The 14541-nt window shown below is 34.1% G+C and overlaps 1 protein-coding gene across 4 annotated transcripts in view; it reads right to left on the bottom strand.

Moving 5' to 3' along the window:
• Positions 1 to 14541, bottom strand: part of DIAPH3 (diaphanous related formin 3) — a 464837-nt gene that overhangs the window by 345674 nt on the left and 104622 nt on the right. For all 4 annotated transcript variants that reach the window (XM_069467186.1, XM_069467187.1, XM_069467188.1 and 1 more), the window contains one exon: positions 10092 to 10222. In XM_069467186.1, the coding sequence (XP_069323287.1) occupies positions 10092 to 10222 (131 nt within the window). The remainder of the gene's footprint in view (positions 1 to 10091; positions 10223 to 14541) is intronic.

Here is a 14541-nt window from a genome sequence, read left to right as displayed (position 1 = left end):
AGTGTAGTGAGCTGTGATGACACCACTGCACTCTAGTCTGGGTGACAGAGCAAGACTCTGTCTCAGAAAAAAAAAAAAAAGAAGAAGAAGAAGAAGAAAATATCTTTAAATGGAAACTAAGGAAACCAAAATATTCAGTAAATAACTTCATACTGATAGCTGTTATAGCCAGGAATACAAGGTTTATATCCCCAGAAAACAGACAATTATAATAGGAAAGGGAAGTTTCTTATATTTTCACCTTTACATCCATGGGAAAATTACATAAGTTTAATGTTATTTTCCCAAAATTGTTATGGCATAATACTCTATTTTTCATTGTTTTTAAACCATAAACTGATCTTTTCATATAGAGTTTCCAGTCACATTTTCTCTCCATTGTACTTGAATATAAGTAGCACAGGATCCAAGCTATTCCATTTTTAAAATAGTTTCATGTAACTACTCTAGATATATATGAGTTATATGAAACTACTCTATTTTAAAAATGAAGACTAGATTCTGTGTTACATTGTGACTGACTTTATCTGTTAATAGGATTTTTTTAAAGAAATCAATCTGGCCATTCAAACAGCAATTTATATTTTATTTTTAATAGACTGGGAAATATATATATATATGACTTTTAAAAATAGATTGTGAGCACTTTACAATTCTAGGCCCTTTCAGGTCAAGTATAAATTAAGTTGAACAGCTCTCACTCACCATCTACAGAAAATATGTATTTTTCCTGTTAAAAGTAATTATTAAATTTTCAATGTGCCCACTTTTATTCTTAACCCTGCATTCAAAGTGAAAGCTTTTAAGATATAAAGTTAACTTTGAAAGCAAATATTTGTAACACATTTTACTACATCTTTCAGCCAAAACAAAGCAATAATATGAATGACAATTTACAAAAGAGGAAGCTCTACTACCCGTGGGGAACGTTCAGTCTCCTAAAGTAGCAGTCTCCAACCTTTTTGGCACCAGGGACCGGTTTCATGGAAGACAATTTTTCCACAGATGGTGGGGGAGGGGAGGAAGCAGAGCTCAGGCAGTGACGTGAGCAATGGGGAGCGGCTGTAAATACAGATGAAGCTTTGCTCCCTTGCCCGCTGCTTACCTCCTGCTGTGTGGTCAGGTTCCTAAGTGTGTCATGGAAGACAAAATTTCCACGGATGGGGGGGTTGTGCACAGGCAGAGCTCTGCAGCCCAGTTCCTAACATTGAGGTTGGGGACCACAATTCTAGAGCATCTCAGAGAAATAAATGGCACCAGGTTTGGAAGGACTTTGAAAACATTGGAAAGTAATAGCCTGTCCCTTAAAAATATCAAGTTAGTACATTTAATAAAAATATTAATGTTTGAAAACATTAATATTTTCTTCCAGGGCTTTTTTCATTAATATTTCATCAATTTAAAGCACTTTTAGAAAGGACAACAAAGTGGCCTAAAATTAGAGAATATTGTCAACAAATATTCCTTTAATAAGCAATATTAAGTGTCATAAAAGTTATGGAACTTGAATGATAATTAAGATATAAATAATACAAGGCATATCCTAAGATATATGGCAGTGTTTACATAAAGAAGAAAAGAAGAATATTATAATCCTGCCTAATATTTTTTGGTAGGTAATTTTTAAAAACAATTTTACAAGGTAAAAGTAGGCATATCTCTCTGAGGAAACCTTTGTTTAAAAAATTAATCCCACTAATATTTTTATCCTACCAAAGGGAATGTTTCTATTACTTCTATGATACACCATATTGCTGATTCCCCCATCCTCCTGGCCACAGGCAGCCACACTAAAGGCTGCCAAGGACCCTATCTATAGCACTGCCTGTCAGACACACTTCAGCCCTCCCTTCCTAGTTCTTTATACCTGTATAAAGCCTACTCACTACCTTAGCCTTAGCCTACCAACACAGCACTCCCTGCTTAAGGGAATCTTCCTTAGAACACGCTTTTCTTCTATTGGGACTCTCTTGATATGAGTGTCCAATCATTCTTGTACATTTTAAAAAATGATCTTTAATCTTTCAGTTTATCTCCTTTATTTCATAGCCTTGAATATAACATTAAAAATGTAATAATCATGCAGTAAATATATCAAAGAGGTCAGGAGACAATAGAACAAAGACCCCTAGGCAGCACTCACCGTGTAATAGATTTGAGATGACAGAAATGGCCTATATGTGCTGTCCACTATGGTAGCCACTAACCAAATGTGGCTCTTGAGCAATTAAAATGTTGTAGTTTTCTTGTTTAATTTTAATTAATTAAATTTAAATAGCCAAAAGTGGCTAATGGCTACTGTACTGAACAACAGAAAAGAAAACATAGATAGCTACCTGCATTACTTACCTCCTGGTATCATTATTAAAGAGAGAGGGAAAAAAAGAAAGAAAGGAAAGGAAAAGGAAAGAGAAAAGAAATACAAGAATGTGGTCAAGAGGGCAGGGCAATATGGCTGAATAGAAACCTGCAGAGATCATTCCTCCTCACGAACACCAAATTCAACAACTATCCATACAAGCAAGCACCTTCGGAAGAGCCAAAAATCAGGTGAGTAATCTTACTACCTAGTTTTACCATTATATCAAGGAAAGAGGCACTGAAGAGGGCAGAAAAGACAGCCTTGCATTGCTTATGCCACCTCTCCCCCATACCCCAGTAGTGGGGCACCAGCAAGTTAATTGGAATCTGTGTGTCGGGGGGCGGTGGGGAGAGGGAAGTGACTGCGGGAATTTGAATTGAAACTCAGGGTTGCCATAGCACAGGGGACAATAGCATAGGGCAGCATTCTGCCAGTACCCATGGAGGGAGCAATTTGATCAGCCCAGCCAGAGGAAAGCTTAGCTCTACCACCAGCAGGCAAGAAACAGTCTAGGGCCAGAACTAAATTCATAAGGCAGTCAGGCCACAAAGGCTGCAGTCCATGGGCAATTCCTGTGACTGTGCTGGCTCACAGCCAGTGGACTTGGGGTGCACGTGACCCCGTGAGACACCAGAAGCTGTGGCCAAGCCAGTGCCTGTGTCCAGCCCCCAGGCCCCAACTACAGACAGCATGGCTAAGGGATAGTCTTCTTCCACTTGAGAAAAGGAAAGAGAAGAACTCACAGGACTTCATTTTGCAACTTGAGTACCAGCTCAGCTACAGTAAAATAAAGTGCCATGCAGACTCCTGAGGCACCTGAGTCCAGGCCTTAGTTCCTGGATGGCATTCCTGGACCCACCCTGGAAGAGAAGGAAGAGCCCTTGGACTCTAAATAAACATCAGAGGTAGACGGGCAACAGTCACCTCTGGCTTTGGGTAAGATTGGGCTGGCTTCAGGTTACTGGTGGCCACAAGACAGTGCCTATATCACTCCTCCCCCTTCTCTAGCAGCCCAGCACAGAGAGTGAGGGAAGAGAGTGAGAGACTATGCCTGGTAATCCAGGGAATTCTCTCATATCTTACCTAAGCTCACCAAGGTGGTACCATGAGTAGTCTCTAACAGTCACACCATTACTGGGCTTGGGGCACTCCCAGTGCTGATATGGCTGTAGTGACCACAGACTTTGACTATAACGTTCAATTCCGCTTGAGTCTTCGAAAAGCCTTCTCAAGAAGATTGGGACAAGAGCTATTGGTCTTAAAAAGGAGGTAGAGAGAGTGTTTGGGACAGAAAGTTCAAAGATATAACAACAGAGAATTTTCCAAACCTAGAGAAAGATATCAATATTCAGGTACAAGAAGGTCATAGAACACCAGGCAGATATACCTCAAACAAGACTACCTGAAAGTATTTAATAATCAAGCTCCCGAAGGTCACAGGTAAAGAAGAGGTCCTAAGGGAAGCAAGAAAAAAGAAATAAATAACATGTAAAGGAGCTCTAATATGTCTGGCAGGAGACTTCTCAGTGGAAACCTCACAGGCCAGAAGAGGGTGGCATGACATATTCAAAGTGCTTAAGGAAAAAAAAACCTTAACCCTAGAATCCTGCAAAAATATCCTTCAAACATGAAGGAGAAATAAAGACTTTCCCAGACAAACAAAAGCTGAGGGATTTCATCAACACCAAACCTGTCCTACAAGAAATACTAAAAGGAGTTCTTCAATCTGAAAGAAAAGGACATTAATGAACAATAAGAAAACTTCTGAGGGTATATACCAGTGGTGACAGTAAGGACACAAATACAGAATACTCTATTGCTGTCATTACTGTGTATAAATCACTTATATCTTGAGTACGAAGACTAAAAGATAAAGCTATCAAAAATAACAACAACTTTTTGAGAGATAAATAGTATAAAAAGATATAGATGGAAACAACAAAAAGTTAAAAAGCAGGGGAGGTGGAGTTAAAGGGTAGAATTTCTGTTAGATTTCTCTTTGCTTATTTGTTTGTTTGTAAGCAGAGTTGTCATATGTTGAAAATAATTGGTTCTAAAATATTTTTTGCAAACCTTATGGTAACCTCAAATCAAAAAAACCTACTAAAACATGCTACCAGAGAAAATCACTTTTAACAAAGGAAGATAGAAAGGAAAGAAGAAAGAAAGAGGAGACCACAAAACAACCAGAAATTAACAACATGGCAGTAGTAAGTCCTTACCTATCAATAATGTTGAATGTAAGTAGACTAAACTCTTCAATCAAAACATACAGAGTGGTTTAATGGATTTAAAAAAACAACAGTCAACCATATGTTTTCTGCAAGAAACGTATTTGCTCCATAAAAATACACATTCTGAAAATAAAGGGATGGAAAAAGATATTTCATGCAAATGGAAACCAAAAAAGAGCAGGAGTAGCTATTCTTCTCTCAGATAAAATAGATTTCAAGACAAAACCTATAAGAAGAGACAGAAGAGGTCTTTATATAATGAAAAAGGGGTCAATTTAGCAAAAGCATATAACAATTCAGCAAGAGGATAGAAACACAAGAATGTAAAACAGCTAAGAACAATTTAACTGCACCTGCCCATTTCAGAAATCATTGCTATTAATATCACCATAAATCTGAACATATTGTTAATTCTTAAATTCTTTTTACCTAAGGTTAATTTTTTAAAATTTTATACATTTCCTTTCTTCTTCAGCTAAAATTCTGAAACATGTCATATTAAACGTGAGCAGATTATTAATAAGAAGTGTGTAAGCAAAAGAGTTAGGTAAGAAAAAAAGAGAGAGAACAAATATAAACATGACATAAGCATTAAAAATTAGGGGCAAAATTACCCAACCATTAACAAATATTCACCACTGAACACCAGGTTTGACAATCAAATGGCAAAAAGGAGAAAGACTTTCACTTTTCTATTTATGTCTTTCTGAGAAATTTGGACTTTTTGACATACAGATGTAAAGCTTTCATAATTTAAAATTTTTCATTCAATACTTTTTTTAAACTAGATATCCCCAACTACTCTCTTAAGAACAATCATTAAAACATAATTTTAAATTCATATGTGAGGCAATAAGAAAATAAAGTCTTCTAAAGGGAAAATTTAAAGACAGAGAAAGAAGGAAGATTCAAAGAAGGCAAGCCAGCCTCAAGCCTCGTTTGCTGTGTGGGACCCATGCAAAGCCCTAGGAATCCAACATTTCCTTTGTGATAGCTATGCAGAACAAAGGAATAAGAGAGAAGGTCTAGAGCCAGTCATCATGCTGAGGACACTGGCAAAAAGCAGGAGTCTGTCTCAAAGGGCCACAACTTTAGTGGAAAGGTAAACTGTAAATAAACTTGCCCAATAAAGGTAGACTACAAGAAAAATTTGTTCTGAGAATTCAAAATATACTCCAGACATATGTAAGGTGCCTGTGAGGTTTACAAACAAAAAAAAAGCCCTCAAACCAATAATTTCAGCTTTAGGTTGCCCTGGGTCAATATTGTCCCTACATTCCCAATAGAAAAACACTAATTCATTCTAGCAGAATGTATCCTCAAAATAAATCTCAAAAAAAAGTTCCAAAGAACAAGAGGTCAAAATCTAAAATTATAAAACACACAAACAAAATATGAGTAAAAGTGAAAAGAAACAACCAATACTAGCATTAGGCCTAGAAAGTCCTCATTTAGTAGAATTATAAACATAGAACATAAAATAAGAATATCTAATATGTTTAAAGAAATAAAAAAGATGAAAAAATAAGTGGGGAGCTGAAAATTATTAAAAATAACAAGGAGTTTTAAAACAGAGCCAAAGAGAAGTTATAAGGGTGAAATGATAATAATGGATATCGAAAATAAAATGTATAAGCTAAATTGCAATTAGACAAGAATAAGGAGACAATTAAGAAACTAGAAGATCTTAAAAAAAAAAAATCCAGAACGTGGTCGAGACAAAGAAATGGAAAATATAAACGATGGGATAGGAAATAATAGAATATGGAGTAAGAAGGTCTAGCATATACAAGATGATAGCAAAAGGCAATATTCAAAGAGATAAGAACTAAAATTTTCACAGAATTTATGAAAGACACCAATCATATTGAAGAAGCCAAAAAAAATTCCTAACAGGATATAAATAAGAAAGAAATTCCAACCTCTCCCAGACACATAAAGGACTGTAGAACACCAAGGACAAAGAAAACATCATAAAACCGGATAGAGAGAAAAAGCAAACTATCTGGAAAGGAATCAGTTTTTAGATAAAGAACCAACCTTTCAAAAATAGCAATGAAAACTAGAAAAGAAAATAATATCTTCAATGTCCTAGGAAAAGATACCTAAAAACCCTCAATTTTATGCCCTAGGCCCTAGGAAGGCTATCCTTCAAAAGCAAAGGCAAATAAAGACACATTAAGATAAATAAGGGAAATTTGCCATCAGACTCTCACTAATGGATTTTAATGATACACTTGAAGCAAAATAGAGAAAAGTACAAAAAACCAAAAAGAATGATATGCATAAACATATACACATATTTGTAGTATAACTCAATAATAGTAATAATATCTAATGCATAATGCTAAAACAAAAAAAGGATATATTAAAATATCACTAAAAACTAGCAAACAAATCAAGAGAGATTGATATTATTCTTTGGTTCAAGAGTAGACAAAAGATACTGCTATTTTTTGTTCCTTTTAAGTACATGCATGTTAAATTTCCTTTTTAAGTGTGTACATTTTAAATTTCTTTTTTAAGATCAGAAAAGAATCATTTGTCTTCCAAATTATGGAAGACAAATGTGAAAAAATAAAATAGAAATTCAAAATTTATACAAAAGAAGTTAAGGAGAAAGAAGAGAAAAGAGGAGGAAAGAAGAACACAGAAACAGAAGCCGCAGACAGAAGAGAAGAGGAGAAAGAACAGGATGGGTGGAGAAGGTGAACCTGGAAAAAGTAGCATAAACTAAAAATCCAGAATGAAACATCAGATATAAATATCAATATATTTTCACAGTCAATACAAAAAGGTAAGTCTACCAGGTAAAGACAAGGATTATCAAACAGGATAAAAATTTATTCATGCTATTTACAATAGATCTTCCTAAAATATAAGTAAAGATATAAAAATGATTAGCTTTGATGAATGTGAGCAGCCACATACATCAAGATAGATAAATCTATGAAACATAATATTGAAAGGAAAATATAAGTCTCAGAAGAATATATGGAAGATGACTCCATTTACATAAAGTTCAAAGATATATAAAACCAATCAACATATTAATTAAGAATAGATATATATGGTAAAACTATAAAGGAAAAGAATGATAAGCCCAAAATTAAAGATAGTGGTTACCACAGAATAGTTGGGAAGAGGGGGAGTGAGGAGTGGATGAGGGTAGAATTAAGGAGGGATGCATGGAAGCTTCAAAGTTATAGGCAATATTCTGGATCTTGGCCTCATTAGTAGGCAAGTAGGTGCATGTTTTACTCTTAGGACAAATAGTCTTTATACATATTTAATGTTTTATAAAAATAATTTTTGAAACAAGTCAAAGTATTAGTAACTTCAACTTTTTTGGTCTTGAAAGACTTTCTTAAGCTCATGTTGACAGCAACAAGTACACTGATCTCACTGCCACAAGATTTTCTATCTTCACACATGTGATGCGTGGCACAAAACATAGATCAACTCCAAAGTCAAGCTCTTCTACCTCCTTTGTGTTTTAAATTCCAGAAATGCAGAAAAACTAGATTCCAAAAATGATACTGAGTAAATGGAATAATGACTTTCAAAGGCAAACCCTTTAATTTTGTTTTCTTCTATTGTCATAGTCATCTACTCAAAATATGAAGAGAAGGAAGAAGAAGGAGAGGAACAAAATAGCAGTAGTAAAGGAAGGGTCTAGTTCTATTTATATTGAAAAACGATGCATATCTCTAGTGTCCAGTGGCTGACAGATATATTGAGAAATGAGTGTGAGTTGTCGCCCCAATCGATCCTATAATACCCTCTTCCTACATTTAAACTCCATAGGAACAGACCTTAGATCTGTTTTGTTCCCTCAAGCCACACCCCTAAGATAATACTTGGAAAATAGCAAATATTTTAAAAATGAATACATTTCACAGGTACAGATTAAGCTGGAAACCAACGCTCTTCATTCATGAAGAGACCTGTCAAATTCTCTAATCCATTCTCAGTTTCTAACGATAGCCAAGCTAAGACTGAAGGTGGTTAAAATTAAAACCTCATCGCTTCAATTAACAAATACTTACTGAGCATTTCCCGAGTGCTAAACATTCTGCCCAGTAAAGACAGGTAAATAACAAACATGAAGGCCCTAGTCTTATGCCCAACATTAGTTTACAGTCTAGAGTATACACTGGAAGTGGCAAAATGCAGAAAAATAAAGGTGAAATTGAAACAAACTAAAGATTCTTTGTTTACTTATCATACTCCTTAGTTAAACCTCATTTTCACATTTCCACAGGTAGGGTTCTTTTGCTATAAATACTTGCATGCTCAAGGATTTTTTCATACTATATCCAAATCTCAGAAATGTCCAAAAAAGTAATAATCCAAAAAAATACTAAAGAATATTTTCTGTATCATTAACCTCCAATTATAGAATGCTAGTCTACTATTCATAACATACATATACATACACACACATATTACATACATATATTCTTATGCAGAAATAATCATTCATTTCTTATACAATAAAAAGCCAAAACTAATCTACCTTACATGCTTGCAGCTCTGAAATTCTCTGATTCTGACTGCTCAGACATTTCATAACAACTTCTGCTTAAATTTTTTCAAGAATACTCTGGTTTAGCTGCTTACTTAATTCAGAATTAGCATATAGCCTCTGAATGGGTTGAAATCCATCCTCTCATGCACCACAATTAACATACACATACGTAATATATTTTAGATACATCTTGTTATATTTTTTTTAGCAAGTCTGTCTCCTACCATCCAATAATCTGACAAGTATACGCCCAGTTTATCAAAATACATTTACATTTCGTTTTTAAATTTTGTACACAATTATTTCTCAGAGGTACCAAAAATTAGCCCCATTCCAAAAGTCTAAAAATTGATTTATAGAAACACCTATGTTAATGTTGCCAGATAAAATACAGGATACCCACTTAAATGTGGATTTCAGATAAAAAACAAATTTTCTTCCTCTAAGTATGTCTGGAATTCAATTTGACTGGGTGTCTTGTATTTTTATTTGCTAGGTATAGCAATAATAACCTATTGGCCCCTACAGCAACAACATTTCCAACAAAGGAAAAAATTAATTATTGGTATTTCTTACTATGTCAAACAAGAATCAGTAAATATACATACAACATCAAAATTCAGAGCAAAGTTCTGTCACATTAAGCTGATAGTTTCTGATCATGATGTCTTTTTAAAAACATCTTAAGTGTTTTAAAACTTCCATGGGGAAAAAAAAAGTTTTTTTAAAGTCCACAGCCTTGTAGCATGAGCACTCAGTAATAAATACAAAAGGTACTATGGATACCATATTTCTTCATGCATATCAATATTAGGTATTCAACTTTTACCTTGAGAAATTGAGGTATACCAGCTATTTAATTGAAGGCACCACAAAGAATGTGCTAAATAAAAATGACAGATTAATGACATCTGTTTAATCTATTTAGTAACATGTGCTGATGATGTTCAGAGAGATGAATTACCTCACAGGATTACTGGTCAAAGACACCCGGAGGGACTCTAGGCACGTGACAAGTCTCTCATCCGCAGACCCCATCTTCAGCTCATGAATGAATTCCTGAGGTGAGATCTGTCGTCTACGCTTAAGGCTTCCCTGTAAAATAAGCCAAAAAGAATTTTTTAATTCATGCTGCATGAAGATTATCCATAAAATAACAACAAACTAATCCCACCACTCATTAATAGCTGCACATGACTACTATGATTAGCATTATTTTGAGGTGATGATTTCCACTTCTGCCTATAAATCTATAAATTCATAATCTGTGGTTTCCATAAAGGCAGTGATATAAGATCAAAAAGTATACAAATCAGAATAATTGCTTCTTCAAATGCAAAATGTCATGGAGGACAATTAAGAGTATATCATAGGCAATATCTTGTAATATATTTTAGGCACTCACAAAATAAAAATCAAAATTCATATACGAACTACCCTATTAAAATTAGTACTCTGACCACCAACGTGGGAAAAGCTACTAGGCATTAATCCATTCAACTGCCGTGAAAAGCATAGTTTTAGGCACTGTAGACACAAGGATTAACAAAACCTAAGTCTGGAAGGAAAAAGACAGACAAGAAAATAATGATTTTCAGTGCAGTCTAATTCCTGTAACATAGTATCAAGGGACCAAAGGAGGGACACTTAACTTAGCAGCAGAGCAGACCAGGGGATTCTGGGTGACAGGGGAAAATTAAGAAAGAAGGAGGTAAAGAATTAGAAAAGAATCCCTTCCAGACCAAAACATAACATACATGCACACAAAAAGAGAAAATTAAAACACACCCACACACACCCTTAAGATAGAGGCCAGATCATGGCATGATAAAGCACCACTACACAATTAGCTTTCCCAGGGGAGTTCTGGAAGGCTCACTCTGGTGCGATACAAAATATGGACTGAAAGAGTTGAAGTCTGTTTATTATTCAACAAACATTAAGTGCTTACTCAATACTAGGCACTATTCTAAATGCTGAGAATAGAGTAGCAAATAAAAGATGAAAATTCTTACCCACATGTAGCTTTATGCTAGCGGGGAGAGACAGGTAATAAATGAAATAATTAAAATATATTGCACTGCAAATAATATAAAAGCTATGGAGAAGAACAAAAGCAGAAAGGGGGAAAAGGACCATAGCATGAGGCATACAATTTTAAATACAGTGGTCAAAGAAAGGCTCACAGAGAAGAATTCAAATGCCTCAAACTTGAGTGTTTAAATAAGGAGTCTAAAGGAGATGAGACAGCTAACCATACAGAAATCTAGAAAAAAATATTGTGACAGAGAGACTATAAGGTTTACAGGACACTGAAAGAACTTGTACTTTTACCCTGAGATCAGAAGGAGAAAGCCTGTCGCGAAAACATGCATAGCCCAGGTGTGAAATGGTGAGGATGGTGAACTAACAATAAAGTTCTGAATATCTATTTAAATTATAGGTTAGACATCCAAGGGCCGGAAAGGAATTGTACATGTTTAAAAGTAGATTACCTGAGATGGCAGGAAATTAGGTGTATTTTTCATGTCTTTTGTTTTTCTTAATTTGCTATAATGTTGTTTGAGAAAACATTCTCAATAATGCAAAACAAATTAACATGGCAGAGACAGGCTTCTTTTATTCCGATCAATATCAAAATGGTAATTTATTAAAGAAAAACTCAATTCCAAAATCTCAAGAGAATTAAAAATGATAAAGAAAATAAAGTTGAAAGGAGGAATGGTGAGAGCAATGAAAATAAACATCCAATTATTTCTATCATAATCACTGATATTAAAAAGAATATATTCAACTTGCACTGACATAGCACTTTTTAATGGTAATTTAAAGGAAAAAAAAGACAAAGTATTATTTGTTCAACAGAGAAAATTTGGAAAACAGAAAAGCAACAGGATAAAAAGTACCTTGAAATAACTACTATTAATCTGATATTTCTACATAAAGCATTTGTCTCATAGATACATACAGAATATTTTATATGCATTTGTACTTAAACATATATTTCACCTACAAAAACATGTAATATCTACTGTTCTATAGGCTACTTTAATCATTGAACATTATTTTATGAACATATCCCAATTTCAGTAAGTCTCAAAGAATATGACTTTTTCCTGCCTACAGACTATCGACATAGAATTAATTAGTTTCTCATTCTTGAGCATGTAGTTTGCTTACAATTTCTTGATATCACAAATTTTCCAAGTTTCCTGTGCATGCTGCCAGGCCAATATTTTTACACAAAGACATTACAATGTAGGTTAAACTAGATGATCTGTTGTAGCCCATTCTAAATTATTTATGGAAATAATTATGATTGTTAGGATCAAAATAAACCATAACTGAATAAATAGATTTTTTTCAACAATATATGAGTAAGCCCCATGTAATAAATACCTTTTAAAAATAAGCATAATAAGCAGTAAGTGCATTTGGATAAAAATAAAAGTGGTATTAAAAGATTAAAAACCAGAAGCCCACTGTCCCACATCTTAGCCCTATCTCACAAAGGCAATCATTTCTAAGTCCTTTAACAGTTTCTTCTGATAGTTACATAATATCTAAATAAAGTAACTATTCTGATACTTTTAAATTTCTAAATTTTAAATATTACATTTTACTTTTATTATGAAAGACTTAATTATCTTAATACTTTGCAACTTCTTCTCTCCCATTGTCTGAATACAGTTATAGGTAATCTCAATTAAACCAAAAGATGCCATTCCATGAAATGACATCTAACTGAATCCACACTTTATGAGGCCCCCACAGCAAACTCTCTAAAGAGATGACATCAGGCATCTAAAAATCTTAATCTTTTAGTTAACTTTAATGACATTAAATAAGACATTATATGTCCCCATTCATAAAGTCATCCAGTTACTATAATTTCTATGTTGATAAAACTGAATGCTTTCCCTCTAAAATTAGGAACAAGAGAAGTATGTCTGCTCTTACCATTCCTATTCAATATTGTACTGGAGGTCCCAGCTATTATAATATAATATGGAACAAATAATAATAACAATAGAGATTAGAAAGAAGTAAAATCATCTCTATTTGCAAATGACATGATTTTCTACATGAATTTTACACAGAATTAAAGCTCAACATATAAAAATAATGTGCATTTCTAAATAGTAACAATTAGAACATAAAATTTTAAAGTAGAGTATTTTAATAGCATGAAAAAGTAATTAGGAAAATTTTAACAAAAGAAAGAGAATACCTATACACTGAAAACTAGAGCACATTTGTGGAGAGAAATTGAGAACAACCTATATAAAGATGTTATACCATGTTCATGGGTGAGAAAAGCTAATTATTAAGAAATCCATTAAGAATTATATTTTCCAAAAAATAATCTATAGATTCATTATGATTATTGTCAAAATCCCAGCAAGTGCAGAAATTGAGAGGTAACTTGCAAAATTTATATGGAAATGAAGGAAATCTAAAACAGTAAAAATTTCGAAAAAGAACAAAGTTGGAAAGATTATGCTATCAGATTTCCAGATTTACTATAAAGCTACAGTAATCAAATTAGAATGGTATATGCATCAATGGAATAGAATAGAGAATGTAGAAATATACTTGTATCTATATCGTGAATGATTTTTAAAAAAGGTACCAGTGTAATTCAATGGGTGAAGAAGAATCTCTTCAACAAATGATGCTGGAACAACTGGACATCCATAGGAAAGAAAGTGAACCTAGATCCTAGACCCAAATGTAAAAGTGAAAACTATGAAATGGCTGGAAAAAAACAGGTGAAAATCTTTGCTGCCTTAGGGAAAGCAAAGATTTCTTAGGTGTCTACCTAAGTAAGTACAAAAAGTACTAACTATAAAATTATTGATAAATTGGACTTCATTAAAATTTAAATCTTCTACTTTTCAAAAGGCTCTTTTATTAAGTTAGTTTCACTTAGAAAATAAAAGATAAGCCACAGACTAGAAGAAAATATTTGAAATATATGTTAAGAACTGTAAAGGGTCTGATATTTTACCCTTCGTTCAAGCTAAATTAGCCTGTTACTATTTCTTGAATGCTGGAAAAAAAACACAAGAGTCCTGGGTCAGAGACAAAGGACTTTATTATGCTTGTGTTGGTTCCCCAACCCACCAAGTCTAATGGGGGCAATACAGGACCCATGATGGATGCCCACACATGCAATGGACTGCATTATAGGAGAACACTGAGCTTGGGGGGATTCGCCATTTTTACAGTCAGCAGTAACAAGCCTATACATATTGGCCAGAGGGAAACTATAACCTCATTTCTCAAGGCTGCTCACTACAAACAAAACCCTGAGAAATGGGCTGGGTAAAGAGCAATCAAGCCTTGCATTGTTGGCATATTCATCATCAAGAAGATGCAGGGAAACTCAAGGCCCATGGTAGACTGCCTCT

Source organism: Eulemur rufifrons, chromosome 4, assembly GCF_041146395.1.
Source record: "Eulemur rufifrons isolate Redbay chromosome 4, OSU_ERuf_1, whole genome shotgun sequence".
NCBI classification, from domain to species: domain Eukaryota; kingdom Metazoa; phylum Chordata; class Mammalia; order Primates; family Lemuridae; genus Eulemur; species Eulemur rufifrons.
The sequence above is the reverse complement of the archived record's forward strand: the minus strand, read 5'-3'. Positions and strand labels throughout refer to the sequence as shown.